The sequence below is a fragment of the Protopterus annectens genome, chromosome 7.part0 (genome assembly GCF_019279795.1).
Source record: "Protopterus annectens isolate FY-2018-M chromosome 7.part0, PAN1.0, whole genome shotgun sequence".
NCBI classification, from domain to species: domain Eukaryota; kingdom Metazoa; phylum Chordata; order Ceratodontiformes; family Protopteridae; genus Protopterus; species Protopterus annectens.
The window spans coordinates 795,087,913-795,105,546 of NC_056739.1; the positions used below are offsets into that span (position 1 = coordinate 795,087,913).

The window sequence follows — 17,634 nt, forward strand, 5'->3', positions numbered from 1 at the left end:
TTGACTACCATTGTACAGAAAAATCATGGGTCAAGTCTATTAGATCTCTCTCTTTTTTTATGCTTTATATAACTTTAATCATACTTTGCGACCGTATGTTTTTCTACTTTGTCAGGACAGCTGAGTTGTACTGAAATATGCAAAAAAAAAGTGTGCAACCCCCATAGCTGTTTACTTCATTTATTTATGTTTCAAAAGAAGAATGTATTGCAATTAAATAGCTGACCTGGAAATATCTATGCACACTCACACTATTCCAGTAAATAGGCTGTGTCCCACAGTTATGTTAATTGAAACATTCATTTTTATGCCTGTCTCTTACAGTTCCATTCTTAAATGCACAACCCTCGTGACTGCAGATTGCATATGCGCACACAGTAATGCACATATTCATATATAAACAGATAGATAAGAAATATTGTTGAAATATGTTTTCATCTGTATACCTTTCTGCTTGGACATTAACATCCTAATGATGCCATTCCTTATTTTAACAGGTGCAGAATTTGCTATCAGAAGCAGCAAAAGCAGAAGGCATTATTGAAACACCAGATAACATGTTCAATTACATGATAGAGAGAGTGCGCAACAACCTCCATATTGTTCTTTGTACAAGTCCTGTTGGTGATCCATTTAGGTAAGCCCAGAGAAAGGGAAGACTGGATTACAGAGAATGACACTACAGTATCCAGACTTTTCCTATTGTCGTTGAAACGTGATATGTTCAGCTGTAAGCATTCAGAAGTGCTTTGCTTCCTCATTCCTTTTTCTTACAGAAATCATTATAGACTGTGATGTAGCCACATCATTTGTGGGTAAACTGACAATAACAGCAGCCCTAGGCTACATCTGTAAGAAAAGTTGTTTTTAATCATTCAGGTGCACTTACTGTTGGGGAAGTTCATAGCTACTGGTGTTCCATCCATCTTCAGTAAGGAGTTAGTGTAGATAATAGTGTGGAAGCTGACTGGTGGAGCTCAACACCACTGCAGTTCCATATTCTCTCAGCAAGTGTCAGTGTGGGTAGTGGTGCAGAATCATTGATTGTGGAGATCATTGTTGCTGCAGTGACAGCGTCTGCCAGCTGGGTTATTGTCTATATTGGTTTGCATTTGTTAACTGGGATTGTTCAGTTGGTCTACTGGAAGTTCAGGAAAATATGCTTTATTTGTGTATTAATTGACAAAAAAGTATAAATATGCAAAATATGTGTAATGCACTAAGAATAAGGTTGAAATTATAATTGCATAAATGCTAGAGACATTTAGCAGTTGGTAATAACGTTTTAACATGAAAAAATTTGTTCAGTGAAGATTTGTAGCATTGAGAACATTGCTTATTTAAGAATATCACTGATAAAGAATTTTTCATATATACCAATGTCAGACATTTGCTATTAAGTACTGAGCCTATTAACATATGTGGTTTGGCTTAAAAGACATAACTGAAAAATTAATGGCAATAAGTACGATTTAAATATGAAAATGAAAACAGAAAGCTCCGAGGATGACACTAGGAAAAGGATAAAAGAAATATAAATATACAGGAAGAACTATTACAGAAGGGTTCTGGGGTTGTAATATTCTTTTGGCGTATGTTTGAGGTTAGTGAGTTAGCATGACTTGGAGTAGTGTATCACATTATTTGTGCTTGGATTACATCCATATACATACACACGTACTACCTGTAGGAGATTTTATGCATTTGGGAGGGTTGCAGTACCATTGCTATGATGACAATATATATCTACACCTTTCATTTCATCAGGACTTCTTTTCACTGGAGTATCTATAGGTAGCCAAGTTCAAATCCCTTGAGAATCAAGTGCCCCAATCATAAGATGCCAAGGAACAGAACGTTGATTCCTGTTTTACATAAGAAATCACAACTGGTGGAATTTCAGTATGCACCAACAGTGATTCCTTTATTTAGGGATATATAAGTCTGGTGAATGAAAAGTGAGTGCTACTCTGTAAACACCGCTTAGAGTTGGAGATTTTCCCTTTTGATGTTTTGAGCATTTGTATTTTGGTTCCTGTTTGTCTCAGGGTTTGTAAGGGGAGTCCATTTTCAGCTTATAACCATTTAACTAAGGACTAGGAATTCTTCCTTGTTGACTGATCAAACATCTGCTGAAGCTCAGCACCGTCAAGGTGGTGCAGTGATCATACTTGCCATTCTTAGGAACTCTTCAGTGTCAGTTTTGTCTCCGAGCGTCATTACGCTGAGGCCAAGCTGCAGTTCATGTTATGTGGCTATGTGACTTAGGGATAATTTTTGCTGATAAGCTGGTGGTAAAAGACCAGATTTCAGCTGTTGTCAAATCCCCGTTTTCTTTTGGCATCCCTTATCAAACACCTTAATCTTTCATCAGATCTCCCTGATGTGGTGCTTGACCTCATCTCCTCCTGGTTGGATCACCATAATAACCTTTACCTTAAGAGTTCCAAACAGTGAGCTTGCTTGCCTGGCCCTAGTACAGAGCTCTACAGCCTAGCTATGTACTGGGGTGGCTAGGTGCCACAAAATTGTGCTGTTCTGCTAGGGTTGTACTGGTGCACATAAGGTAGTATACTGTGTTTAAAGCTATTGTACTGGCATAACTGGCCTTACATTGCTTTGGTTCCCCTTGCATGCAGGATCTTTTATAAGGTCATTGGTGGTTACTAGGCTGTTGGCCCAAGAGCCATTTTAAGCCTAGGCAAGCTTTGCCTAAATTGACCAAAATACTGCTGACGTGTCAGTACCCCAAGGAATTTTACAAGTATGATACAGGCTTGTACACATCAAACTAATATCCTACCTAACAAATTAAGGGCAAATTTTGATCCACCCATAGTTATAGCTGTTCTACAGATTCCATAATCCCAGCCACCTCCTTCACTTACTATGGAACAAGTTCTCTTAGCCCTTTCAAAAACTAAGAATACTTCATCCATGAGCTTGATAATGTACCAGGTTACCTAATTATCAGTGCCAAATATGGCCTTTCTGAACCCCTGCTTACCCTCTTTTATCTAAGCCTATCCAGTGGTTACATTCCATAAACCTGAAAAACTGCCATTATTATGCCATTCTGAAAGGGATATTTTTTACAAAGGTGTTGGGGTGACTAAGGTACAAAATAGGCCTGAGGTCCTTTGACTTTTTTGGAAGAAACTGTAGTACCCTAACGTTATATGATTTGGTGGGACACCTGGATTGCTCTCTTTTCTATTCACCAAATGTATGGCCATAGTCACGGCTCATCTGCTTCTCCAAGGAACCAGAGTGTCCCCATATTTGGATGATTAGCTCCTGGCTACCAAAAAGGTAGAGTCCTTCAAAATACTAAGGATCACCTTCTCCAGCTTTGTCTATCCTTAAGAATTGCAGTCACTAGGGAAAAGTCATTACTAGAACACACCCAGACCATCCAGTTCATAAGCTGCCATCTGCACTCAGTTCACCTCATAGTGTCTCTGACTTCAGAAGGAGTCCATGCCTTACACAATGCAATACATTATTTTCTGCAATGTAACAGACCTCTTGCCTATCTGGTTGTCCAGGTTCTTCTTCTCATGACATCCTTTATTGTAATGGTGCAGTTCACCGTTTAGCACACAAGAGCCTTTCAGTGGTTAGTTCAGGATCAACTAGTTCAGCTAACTCACAACCTCAGTTCCTCGATTTTTCTGACCAACAGTTGCAAAGCACATTTTCTGGTGGACTTCTCCACTTGTCCAAGCAGGAAGATCCTATGTACTTCCTCCTCTGCTGGCAATAGTCACTACAGACAACTTTCCTTTGGGGTGGGATGGAGGTGCATTTTCATGGTCCAGAGTGTTTGGAATATTCAAGAGGTGAATCTTGGCATCAGCATCTTAGAGATGAGGCTGGTTCTCCTGGCATTGTGAGAGTTTTAAGAGTACCTCCACCTTAGTGAGAATTCCATTTAGACTGACAACAATGGTGGTTGTTTGGTACATCAAAGAGCAAAGAGGAACCAAGTACTGTCCTGTATGTATAGAAGCAAAGAGAGTGTCATAATGGCTGATGAACTTACAAACGTTTTGGTAGCAATGCATATTGTGCTAAAATCCAACTTCCTTGCGGACAAGCTCATCAACAGTATTGTAATTCCTCATGAGTGCTCTCTCAAGCTCACACCATCTTCAACTGCTGGGGCCAGCCATACTGCAGTCTCTTTGCATCCCAGGCCAGCTCCAAGTGCAATACTTACTTTACCTTGATCCCCAAGACGGGCTGTCACTGAGAGGTACTGTAGTTGAGATGTGGCCTTCTGTGATCCTTTAATGCTTGTACACCGATGCCCAGATTTTTGGAGAAAACCCTTCAGTGCAGAGTGACAGTCATCCTAATTGCTCCTTCCTGGCTCAGACAAATTTATATTCTTCTGCTAAAGTCTCATCTTAAGAAACCACCCCGATTTCTCATAGGTGTGTACTAGGCTAATGGCCCTGGGGCCTTTACAAACCTAGCCCATAGAAGTGCCCTGGCATTGTGCCGCCTGTAGTTAGTTCCCAGTGCCTCTAGTAAGTAGAGCCACTGGAGTGATCCCTGGGGTGAACTTTCTATTTCCAATCCACTCATCAAGATTTCGCTTGAAGAGGGCTTGTGAGGTGCTCTGCTTGACATGTATGGGAAGTCTATTCCAGAGCATGGGTAGTCTCTGGGTTATGAACCTGTCCCTCCAGCAAGTTCTATTGATTGTGGTAATGAGGTTGAGGTCTCTGGAGCGTGTGGTGCAGAGGGATTGGGCTTTGTAAGTCAAGCAGAGATTGCCTCTTAGTAGATCATATGAGATGGAGAATAGCTGGAATTTTGTGAGTCTGTCCATGTAGGACATTTGTTTAAGGCCTAGGATCCTCTTCATGAGGTACTTCTGTGGTCTCTCCAGCTGTTGCAGGTGTCTAGTTAGGTACATGCCAATTGGGACATTATACTCTATGATTAGTCTAATGAGGGAAGAGTAGAGAGAAATGATGACCTCTTTCTTCCTGGATGCAAAACCGTTGGTAATGAGATGTGCCACATAGGACTTTCTGACCACAGTGGCAATGTGGTGGTCGAAGGACAGGTTGCTATCAACCTGTGTCCCCAAATCTCTTATAACACCTTCATTGTTCAGTGGGCTCCCATTGATGTGGTAATTAGTGGGAATTGAGTTTTTCCCAAAGGGGATGACGCATTTTTTAGCATTAAGCTTAAGGCCATGGTTTCAACACCAGTCATTGGTCTCAGTGAGGGCTTTCTGTAGGATGTCTACATCTCGATCTATTGCCAGATCTGTTATCTCACACATTCAGGAAGCCTCACCCAGATTTTCAGCACCTGAAACTAATCTTTTAGATTCTTCAATTCCAGCAATGGCCAGGCAGTCTACCCTATTCTAGGATAACAACTGGATTATTCTGGCATCTCAGAAATACTCTGCACAAAAGGTCTGTCTAAGTAAATAGAAGTGTTTTGTTCTCTGGGTCTCTTCTTGGAGAATAAACTCCTTTGAAGTTTAATTCCCAGATTATTACAGTTTTTGTATTACATTATTTGACATGGGGCCAGCTTCTTGACCAGAAAAGTTAAATTGACCTCAGTTTCCAGTTTTCACCCATAGGCAGACTCCTGAACTCTTGGCTTCTCAAAGAGTTTGCAAGACCTTCTTAACAGGGGTTGTTCTCAAGCCCCTAGTCTGACACTGTGTGCCTCCTTGGCATCTAAATTTCATCTTAGAAACTTTAACTCAGCCACCCTTCAAACCTGCTTCCTGTGTTGAGTTAAAGGTCCTTTCATGGAAACTGTTCCTAGTGGCCATAATCACTTCAGCTTGGAGAGTATCTGAGTCACATGCCCTTAAAGCTCTTTGACATATCTGCTTTTTCATAAAGACATTCTCTCAGGGCTAACCCAGCCTTCATTCCTAAAGTGGTGTCGGAACCAAACAGTCCATTTCCCAGCATATTTTTTCCTAATTATTCTGATAAGTTAAATATACTAACTATACTAATAAAGCATTCACAGACGATTGAGATTCTGTTTACATCATACCAAAGCATTCAGGAAGGAATTCCAGTTATTTTTATCCTTTGTACCCAACAAAAACTGGGAAAAAAGAGTGTCTCAGATCAAACTGCCGAATGGATGTCTGACTTTAACTCCTTTGTTTATAGCAGTCATAATAACTGTTTGCCATTTACACTGAGAGCTCACTTGATTTATTCTGTGGTTATTCTACAGACTTTTTCAAGAATTCTTTCACTGACATTTGTGATGAAGCCCCTTGATGCATAATGCATACCTTTTCTAAGCATAATAAACTGGATTTGGTTTCGTGATCATGGGTTTTTTTTGGAAACTCCATCCTCAAAGGTCTCTTGTCAGGATTTCACCCAAGTATTCCAGTAGTTGGGGATTCTGACTGATCTGTTGGATCAGACAGATGAAATTAAATATATATGATACTTAAGTACTTACCGTAATGCTGGGTCCTTTCATTCCTTTCCCTCTGATAGGACATCCTTCCCACCATCCTCCTCCTGTTGATCTTTTTAAGGATTCCAAAGGCGTACATGCTATTTACTAATTATTCTAGGCAGCAAACTCTATCTGAAAGAGGCTAGCTTAGTCAGGACAGATGCATTGTGGGAGAGAGAAAAGTTGAAGAGCTTGAGGTTGAAGCACTAGCTTTGCTGGCTCAGATCCAACAAGTGTCTGTAAGACCCATCAGTTGTACCGGACGGACAGAAGTGAAAGGATCCAGCATTGTAAGAAATTCATAACTGCCATTTTTATTTGTTTCACAGTGGTTGTTGATTTCATCGTTACAGTAGACTTACATATAAAACAACACTTCCAGCAATACTAAAAAATTTTAAAACTGCAAATGCAGTAAATCTGAAAATTTTATATGGCGTTTTTTTGATAAATGGAGCAATGTCCAAAAACTGGCCTCTAAAATGTTTGTCACTTTGTTGATTGAACATTATGACCAGCAATTTATTGTATTAAATGAGAGGCTTAATGGTAATTTTGAGAGTGTGTAAAAAATTGTGTCACAACATGGCTATGGTGAGAAATATGCTGACTTGTTTTGAGTTATGAATTATGAAACAGAGTTGCATGGCCGTATAACTATAAATCTGAAGTAGGAACTTCATTTGTCAGCAACCTGTGGGATACGGATCCGATCTCGGATCCGAGCCGGCAACTTCTAACATAGCATAGATCCGAGCTCCTAGCTCCTCCCCCTTACCCATAATCCCCTGCCTGCCCTAACTGACCTCAGATCTAGTTTGCCGCTCTTCAAGCAACAGCTAGGTTCAGAGCTCTTGGTGTTTTGTGAGGAAAAAAGTTTTTGTATTTTTTCTTCTGAGTGACTGGTTGTGTGTGTGATAGGTTTACCCTTTCTCCTTTTTATATATATATATCATACTTGTTTTAATTTAAGTATAATTCTCCCTCCCCCGCTGGTCGTAGCGTGTGTGTGTGACTGAATTAGGGGCCTAGTGAGTGTGCTTTCCAACAGTATGTCGGAGGCCCCTAAGGCAATTTTTTCGAAATGCACCGAGTGTGGTCACAAGCTTTCACCGGCTGATGGCCACACTCGGTGCGGTAGGTGCCTTGGGGTTGAACACCTCTCTTCGGGTTGCGCGATTTGCACGGCGTTCAACCCCAGGGCACTCAAGGATCGAAGGTCGAAGCTAGTTCTGGCGGGCCTTCTACCCCTAGACTCTGCTTTGGCCTCCAGTGCTTCGGTGCCCGCTACCCCCCCGGTAGCGGTCACCCCTGCCTCCCTTCCTCCGACCGGGACTCAACCTCCCGCTTCGGCTCCGGAGGATAGGGAGGCCAGGAAAGAGAAGCGGCGGGAGAAGCACCTTAAGCGGCGGGCCGAGGACTCTTCATCGGCCCCGCCCGCCAAGAGGGCTTCCCCGTCCAAGTCTTCTCGATCTCCTCCTCCTCGGATCCGATCCCCTTGTTTCTCCCCGGGACCCGAGGAGGAGGTGATCCGGTCCCCGTCGAGGTCATCGAGGCGACACTCCAGGTCTGCCTCGGTGGCCTCGTCGAGGTCCACTTTTAGCATGTCTGATGCGGATATGGACCGGATGATGAGGAGATTCATCCAGGCCCAAATGCAGATGGGAGTGCTCTTGCCTCCCCCCCCCCCCCTCTGGGGGGGAGCTCGACCCCTTTTTTCGCTCCTATAGCTCCTTCTCCGACCCGCATTCCGGGCTCGGAGCTGAGCCACATTGGATCCGGGGGTAGGTCGGAGCCGACCGTGCTGGGCACATTGGCTCTGACTATTCCCTCGAGTCTGTCGGATCCGACCTCTCGGAGCCGTGGGCCGAGCTTCGGATCCGAGGGATTCGGTGTGCTTTCGGCTCCTTCCCGGTCAGAGCACACTGGTCCTTTGGATCCGACGTTCTCGGCGCCGGGTCCGATCCCCGCTTTGGATCCGAGTGGGAGTCGGATCTCGGATCCGTCTGAGAGCGGCTCCCCCTCGGCTTTCGCTGCGGTGGAGAGGGCACTGTCGAGTGCTTCCAGGCCTCCGGTCCTGGCTTCGGCTCCCTCCTGCACTCCTCCTCATCTGGTCCTGGCTCCCTTCATCCGGCCCTCTGGGCAGCCTGCCTCAGCGCCTTTAGGAGTTCCAGTGGAACAGGTTACAGCCCGTGAGGACTCCTCGGACAGCCCCCCGAGGAGATTCCCCACAAGGTAAAGTGCAAAAGGAGGCACATAGACTCCCCTGAGAGTCTCACAGAAGATACGGACTTGGATGAAGGGGAAGGCTCCCCGAGATCACCCCCTGAGGATGTCTCCTTTGGAGACATCATGGAAATGCTCAAGATCAGAGGTGGGTGGTCTGCCCCCAATGCTTCCTCTGACGAGTCCGTATTCCTTGAGGCGTTCGAGGCAGGACCATCTACCTCTTGGGTGTCCCCTCCACCCGACCCCCTGGTGGATCTCATATCCTCTAGGGCTTGGAAGGAACCGGACACCGTAGAGCTGATCCCCAAGCGCCCAGACAAAATTTTGAGCCCACCTGCAGAGAGATTACATTGGAGCAGAGGTCCCCCTGTGGATGCCATGTTGGTGGCTGCAGCCACTAAGAAAGAGTTGGCTCAGGAAAGCCCCACGGTTCATTCTCCGAGCAAGGAGTCTCGCGTGATGGACCGTCTTGGGAAGCGGGCCTTCAGTTCAACGACCTTCTCTATGAGGGCCTTGAACTATATGGCACACGTTATTAGGATGCAGCGGGACCTAATTAAGGAATACGCTGCTTCCTCCCCGGGGTCCATGTCGGAGGGAGACAAGGATTTGTACTCTTCCCGAATGGCCACCCTCCACTCTATCTCTAATACCTCTTTGCGGCTATTGTCTCATGCTACAGAGGGAGCCGCTAGAGCAGGCGGAGTCGGGCTTAGTCATGAGGAGACAGGCCTGGCTCCGTCACTGTGACTTCTCGGAACCCTTTAAGGCGTCATTCGCGAATGCCCCTTTTGATGGTTCTGCACTGTTCGGCAAAACCGTTCGTGACACTCTTGTCCGGAGCGAGAAAGATGGGAAGACCTTGTCTGCCGTCGGAGTCCGCTTCTCTGCGCCCCAGAGGTCCTTTTCCAAGAACCAAAAGGATCAGAAGAAGATGTGGTTCCGAAAATCGCATCAATCTCAGTCTGCTCAGGACAACCAGTCCTCTCGTGGCAGAGGAGGACAGGGAGGACGCCGCCCCAGAGGCAGAGGGGGTCCGAGGAATTTTGGGTCCAGAGAACCTTTCTCTGAGAAGCCCACGCAGAACCCCTGAGGGGTTTCCCGACTGCTCCACTCTGGAGGCAGTCGGGGGGTGTTTTTCGAAGCACCTGGCAAAATGGGAGTCCATAACAACAAATCGCTGGGTGCTTCGCATTATATCCAGAGGTTACCTAATTCCCTTCATAGCCAACCCCAGAATCAGAAGCCTTCCCGACGTTCCACCCAGTCAAAAGAAGGCGGCCGCTGCAGAAATTCAGCAGCTTCTACAAAAAAGAGCCATCCAGCCTGTCCCCCCAGATCAAGTCGGATCAGGGTTTTACTTCAGGTTCTTTCTGGTGCCAAAAAAGATGGGGGACTTGAGGTCCATCCTCGACCTCTCTTTCCTAAACCTGGCGGTACCCAAACAAAAGTTCCGAATGGTCACGTTGCAATCCGTCCTCCCCTTATTGCGGGAGGACGACTGGATGTGCTCTATAGACCTCAAGGATGCGTACTGTCACGTTCTAGTAGACAGGCGTTCCAGGAGGTTCCTCCGCTTCCGGCTGGGAACCAGTCACTTTCAATTCAGGGTCCTCCCCTTCGGTCTCACCTCAGCCCCCAGGGTGTTCACCAAGGTCCTAGCGGTAGTAGCGGCCCACCTGAGACTCCAGGGAATTCAGGTCTTTCCATACCTGGACGACTGGCTCCTCACAGCCCCAACAAGACATCTACTTTGCTCAGGCAGGGACTATTTTCTTGGTCTGGCTCCACTATTAGGATTAACCATCAACATGACCAAATCCTCTCTCATTCCTACACAGATGCTAGATTTTATAGGGGCAAGACTGGATTCCAGACAGATGCTTGCGTTCTTGACTCCAGATCGACTTCAGAACCTGATGTTACATGTGCAGGCCATTCTTCATCTGCAAACTTCTTCGGCGGAATTGATTCTGAGGGCCCTAGGATCTATGGCGGCTGCAATCCCTTTGCTACCATTGGCCCGGTTGAACATGAGGGTTCTACAGTGGACCCTCCAGGTACAATGGTCCCTGTCTTGCAACCCTCTGTCTCACCCTGTTTCCTTAAGCAAGGTTTGCAGAAAATCGCTCCTGTGGTGGCTCCAGTCTCCCAACCTCCACACGGGCCGTCCCTTCTCACTACCTCCACTAGTCGACACAGTGACCACGGACTCTTCTCGCCTGGGGTGGGGGGGGGGCATTTTTCAGGCAGAACAGTCCAAGGCACTTGGAATGACGTAGAGACCTCTTTGCATATCAACGTCCTAGAGATGAGAGCGGTGCTTTTGACGTTGCAAGAACTACACAACTCTCTTCCGGTAGGGACAATTGCGGTACAGACAGACAACATGTCGGTAGTCTGGTACATCAACAAACAGGGGAGAACCAGGTCTTACCCCCTTTGCCACGAGGCCATGAGAGTGTGGGAATGGGCGATTTCCACCAACCGCTTTCTCATAGCAACGCACATTCCGGGACGGTCCAACATTTTAGCGGACAGGCTCAGTCGTACTATCCTGACTCCTTACGAGTGGTCTCTCAACCACCGAGTGGCAGAGCAAGTATTTGCCCGATGGGGGCGACCTTGTTGCGATCTTTTTGCCTCTCCTTCAAACACGAAATGCAACGATTACGGCTCTGATCCCCTCCGGGGAAGTCCCCGAGAGACTCTCTAGTTCATGCTTGGCCTCCCGGTCTGCTTTATGCTTACCCTCCTCTACCCCTGATGTTGAAATAGTTACAGAAAGCCAGGCAGCTGGGGAGCAGAATGATCCTCATTGCCCCATTCTGGCCTCGTCAGACGTGGTTCCCTTACCTATGGTCTCACCTAGTGTATCCACCATGGATTCTGGATCCCATTCCGGATCTCATCTCTCACTCGAACCTGGTCAACCTCAAGCTGATGGCTTGGTTGCTCCAGTTCCACTCTTCATAAGGACTCCCGGGATCTCATCACCGGTCAAAGCCATTCTTGTAGCAGCTCACAAGCCTTCCACCAGGAAGGTTTATCGGAGTAAGTGGAAACGCTTCACCATTTGGGCAAAACACCGTCGTTTAGACCCATTTACAGCCCCGATATCATCGATTCTAGATTTTCTAACCTCTCTCTTTCACCAGGGGGCTAGTTCTTCCACAGTCAAGGTACAGCTGGCAGCAATCTCATACTACCATGTGGGGCAAGAGTCTGGTCCTATTATCACTTCCAAACTGTGTAAGACCTTCCTCAAGGGTACCTTCCTCCTTAGGCCTCCAGTTAAAGAGGTGGTACCCCCATGGGATTTATCCTTAGTCTTGCAGGCCTTGACTGGTCCCCCATTCGAACCGGCTGCCACGGTTGATTTCAAATTTCTCTCTTGGAAGGCAGCCTTTTTGGTGGCCATAACTTCAGCCAAAAGGGTATCGGAATTGCAAGCCCTTTGTGTCAAACCACCATATTTGGTTTTTCACCCGGATAGGGTTTACCTCAGAATCAACCCGTCCTTTCTACCTAAGGTATCTTCAGAAGCGGACATCAATCAATCCATCAATCTCCCAGTGTTTTTCCCCAACTTTCATAACAAAGGAGAGTACAAGCTTCATTCCTTGGACGTACACAGACAATTATGTTTTTATATCCACAGAACTGCTGGTCATAGGCAATCCGATCAGTTGTTTATCTCCTTTGCCAAAAGTAATTTCGGAAAATCAGTTTCTAAGGTTTCTCTCTCTAGATGGATCTCGAGTTGTATTCTGTTAGCATATCAGAGTTCGGGAAGGCCTGCACCTCAAGGAGTCCATGCTCATTCTACTAGGGCCATTGCCACTTCTGCGGCCTTTCAAGCTAGGGTTCCACTGGATGACATTTGTTCCGCAGCCACTTGGGCTTCATCTCACACCTTTATCAGCCATTATAAAATAGATGTTGTTTCCCGAGGTAGAGCGTCCTTTGGCTCTGCGGTGCTCCGGAATATCCTTCCATGAAGGCCACCCAAGACTTAGGTAGCTGGGGACTCTGTCCCACAGGTTACTGACAAATGAAGTTCCTACTTCAGATTAAGAAGTTATGTACTCACCATAACGTTCCATCTGAGTAGGCATCTTCATTTGTCTGCAACCATCCCCCCCTCCTTCCCCCTGACCGATTGGATCACTCTTGTGTTATTAGCATATGTTCCCATTGGGACACCTGTTATCTGTTGTGCTATGGGGCAAACTTGATCTGAGGTCAGTTAGGGCAGGCAGGGGATTATGGGTAAGGGGGAGGAGCTAGGAGCTTGGATCTATGCTATGTTAGAAGTTGCCGGCTCGGATCCGAGATCGGATCCGTATCCCACAGGTTGCAGAAAAATGAAGATTGAAGATACCTACTCAGATGGAACATTATGGTGAGTACATAACTTCTTATTTAAATAAAATCAGAAAAGTGCGATCAATAATTTAAAAAATCATGAGACTGTTGTTGTAAATGCAGATAAAGGTGGTGCTATAGTAATTTGGAATTCAGAAGACTGTGATAAAGAAGTGATGAAACAATAGAATGTCATATTGTAAGCTGCCTTATGACCCTAGTTTGGAATTCAAGTCATTTATAGATAGATTTTTTGACTGACGCTAATAATCAAGGGGTTATAGTGGAAGCTTTAGTTCAACAGTTGACAGTAGATGATACCAAGCCACAATGGTTCTACATTGTACCTAAAATCCACAGGATGATAATTAACCTAACTGGAAGACCAATAGTCTCTGGGAGAAGCTCTCTAATCGAACCTTTGTCAGTGCATCTCGAAACAAGATTAATTTACTTTTAAAATTTGTGAGGGCACAAATCACGGATACTAATGAGTTCCTTGTATTAATGAATGAGATCCAGGTTCCATCAAACTTTTACTTGTATACATTAGATGTAAAATCGTTGTACACTAGTATTCCTCATCAAGGTGGGATACTTGCAGTTAGATATTTATTATTTTATTCGCAGATGTAGTCTGAGACCGAGATTGATTTCTTGCTGATATTGCTTGGTATGGTATTGGAACACAATGTTTTTCAGTATAAGGCTGATTGGTTCTTACAAATTAAAGGTACAGCAATGGATGCTACTTATATGCAGATATATTTATGGGTATTTAAAGTTGTATTTGATTTACAATGCAGAAAATCCCCATAAGAAATACTTCATTATGTGGCGGCATTTCCTTGATGACTGCTGGTGTGTCTGGTGTGGTACTTTAGAATTGTGGAGTCAGTTTGTGGATTATCTTAGTGCTAATCAGTTTGGCCTGGATTTTGATGGTAAGATGTATTTGTTTAATATAGACTTTTGGGTGTTAATGTGACAAAACTTATTGATGGGGAGTATAGCCACAAGTCTGTATTGTAAACCTTTCAGCAAAATTCCTTACTATATGCTAAACATTGTCATCCTGATTATGTTACTGAGAGTATTACCACAGCACAATTTTTATGCTTGAGGCATATATGTAGTTCTGTTGAGGTGTTTAAATTGGAGGCTTCTAAAATGAAGAAGAGGTTTGAATAGAGGGGATGTAGGATAAGCTTAATAAAAAAGGCTCATAATTTAGCTGTTAACCGATCGATGGAAGCAGTGCTGGAAGGTAAGGACGAAGGGGCTTTGGAAGACTTAAATATACGCATATCCAGGTTTATAACCACTTTTGGGACAAATACTTTTAAGATGAAAGAAGTGATTAACAAACATTGGCACATCTTCAGGATGGACCCATTTTGTGATCACTGTTTGGATACCTATTGCCATAATGGTTATCGAAGGGAAAAAAACTTCAGGTGAATATTTTTTGGATTTCAAAAAAGGCATGGTAGGTGGCCAGATAAATAAACAAAACAGGATAAGCTATGTAGAAGTAGGTTTTCCGGTAATCGTACCTATTGCAAAATTGTTTCTAAAGCTAAATCATTTACGTTGGTTGATACGCCCAAGGTTTATAATATTAGATATCTGATGACATGTATGAGTGAGTGTGTAGTATACATGGCAGTCTGACAGTATGGAGTGTTCTATGTTAGTCAGACATCAAGACCTTTTAACCAGAGAATTGCAGTCCATCTAAGTGATATTAATTGTAAATGCTCTGAGTGCTCTTTTTAAATTCAGCTTGAGCACTCTACAGCCCATTTATTTTTGTTGATATTGATATGTTAATGGGTGAGGGTCTGTCTAATATTTCTTGAGATAAAAAACTGTCACAAAAAGAGTGAATGTGGATTATTAATTTGGGTGCACTATATAAGCCTGGACTTAATGATTTTCTTTAATTTAGAAGCTTGGGAACTTTTTCTATTACTAATATATGCCCTATCACCTTTTTTGATAGATTTAATAATTGTGTTCTTTTTAATAACTTGTCACTGATGGAGAATGTTTGAATGAAGTGCAGATACATTTATTTGATTTTATTTTTCCTTCATCTTTTGGGGGATGTTATTTAGGTTGTTGGATTAGAGTGTTCTGTAAAGTGACTGTATCTTTAAATGTAGAGTTTAAATTTAATGCTGTAGCCATTTTTGGGTTTACACTGATGACATTATGGGACAAAATTGTTTTACTGCCAGCCTGGTCTTTTGAGTGGACTAAAATATTCATATTGACTGCATTTGCAGTTTTAAAAAAAAATTAGTAGTGCTGGAAGTGTTGTTTTGTTGATTATTGCTGTATTCCAAGCACTCTGTTCATATATATATATATATATATATATATATATATCTCGTAGGGAGAGAGAGAGGCACTTATGTGTGTGTGTCTTGTGGTCTTGTGTTTGTGTTTATATGTGTGTGTGTATATATATATATATATATATATATATATATATATATATATATATATATATATATATATGGGTTCCATTCAGAAGATTGACTCAATGGAGAGTCAAACTTCATGTGGTTGAGACCATGTGATCGACTTTCTGAAATGTTGAAGCTTTTGAATGGAGATCCCGCTACAGTGGGGATTAGGGAATTTACCCTGTTTCCCCACTGTTGTGTGATCTCAGAGCTGGTATATATGTATTATGCAGGGGGTGTGGTGGGTGCAGGGGGATTGACCCTACAAGCACGTAGATTTTTAGTTTTCTGCTCGACTTTTCAGAAAGTCAGTCGTGGTCTCCACTGTATTAAGTTTGACTTACCATTGAGTCAATCATCTGAATGGGATCTACGCATATATACATATACATTTATAGGTTTACCATTAAAATGTCAGTTATGTAACTTGGAAAGGCAAAAGGCAATTTTCCGAGTTGTCATAACATTAATTTTAAAAATGAATCAACAAGAGTGAATGCTAGTGTGCATTCGCTGTTGTGGATTTGTTATTTTGAATGGAGATTACACTATAGTGGGGATCGGGAAATTTACCCTTTCCATCACTGTAGTGAAATCGCTGAGTTTGTTTATATAAGTAGCAGGGGATGTGCGGGGTGCAGGGGAGTTTGCCCCCTGCAAAACATTTGTAGCACATAACTGGAAGTGTAGGTATTTTTGGTAAAGTCGACTTTCTTTAATTCCTGCCTTCGGTTATGTGAACGATTGGTAATTTGTTTTATGACATTTTGAGTCGCATATATGCACACTCGTAATTGTCAGTTGCAAAATTTTGATAATATATATATGATTTGTCGAAATTGCATTTAACCAAACAACAAATAACCAAGCCCACTTACCTGAAACTCTACTATTCCAAAACATTAGTATGTTGAAGTCCGTTTAATTGACATACTTAGTGTGCTGCTGGTAGTGCGAATAATACAATTCTGTGGTCTTTATGTAACTTTTCGTACACCATACTAGTTCTGGGGCATGATGGATGTGATAGTAGTGTCAGCAGTCTTCAGCATATGGTACATTATTTTCACAGCAATCGTAGCTTATGGTACATTATTTTCACAGCAATCGTAGCTTTCAATGAAGATTGCACTACAGTAAGGATAGGGAAATCTGCCATTGCTGTTACTGTAGTGTGATCTCAGAATTGGTATATACAATTTGCAGGGGGTGTGGTGGGTCCAGGGAGGCTTGCCCCCCTGCAAAAATATTGGAGAATGTGTGTGTTTTTGTTTTTATATGCTAAATAATTGTTCTTTCCAGGATTTGTTATTCGGCATAGTGATATTTCGGAATAGTGGAGTTTCGGCAAGTGGTCTCAGTTATTTGTTGTTCGATTAAACATAATTTCGACAAATCAAATGAGACCCACATATATGGCTCTACTTCATATTGTCACCTTACCAGAATGTCGGCTGCTATAACAACGAGAAGAAAATTATGAAAACAGCAACAGCTTACAACAGCGAACTCCCAGAATAGCGAATTTCACCTCCTGGAAACTAACTACTTGGCCACCACTGACAGTTGCCCTGTCTCCACTGTAGTGCAATGTCAGAAATGGTATGTTTTGGTGGTGGTGGTGGGGGGTGAAACTCCCTACTCTGGTGAGTTTTTATCTATTATTTTGTTTTTTTCCATTATGGTAGACTTAATTTACGTATTATGTTGTTTTCGTCAGTGGTAGCCAAGTGGTTAGTTTCCCAGAAAACAACATAATATGTAAATTAAACAACTTATATATACCAACTCCAAGATCGCACTACAGTAAAAACAAGGGTCGATTTCTTGATCTACACTGCAGTGCGATCTCTATATAAAAGTTACCGATGCCTTTTAAATAACTATACACCTATCAGCATATCCACAATTGAACTCCAGTAGTACAGTGCCCCTGAAGGTCCGTAAACTCCATATCGCACTGCCAGGATCATGGGAAAGAGTTCGTGGAAACGTAATTCGGCATTTTGAGGTTTCGGAGAACTGCATCTTCACGCAAGTAGTCTCAGCAAATTGGGTTTCGTTTAACTGTACTTTTGTTTAACTAAAT

The 17,634-nt window shown here is 43.5% G+C and overlaps 1 protein-coding gene across 1 annotated transcript in view; it reads left to right on the plus strand.

Annotated features, from left to right (window-relative positions):
* Positions 1-17,634, plus strand: part of DNAH2 (dynein axonemal heavy chain 2) — a 6,636,854-nt gene that overhangs the window by 4,595,369 nt on the left and 2,023,851 nt on the right. Inside the window, exon 58 of the mRNA XM_044077324.1 lies at positions 498-637. Coding sequence (XP_043933259.1) covers positions 498-637 — 140 coding nt within the window. The remainder of the gene's footprint in view (positions 1-497; positions 638-17,634) is intronic.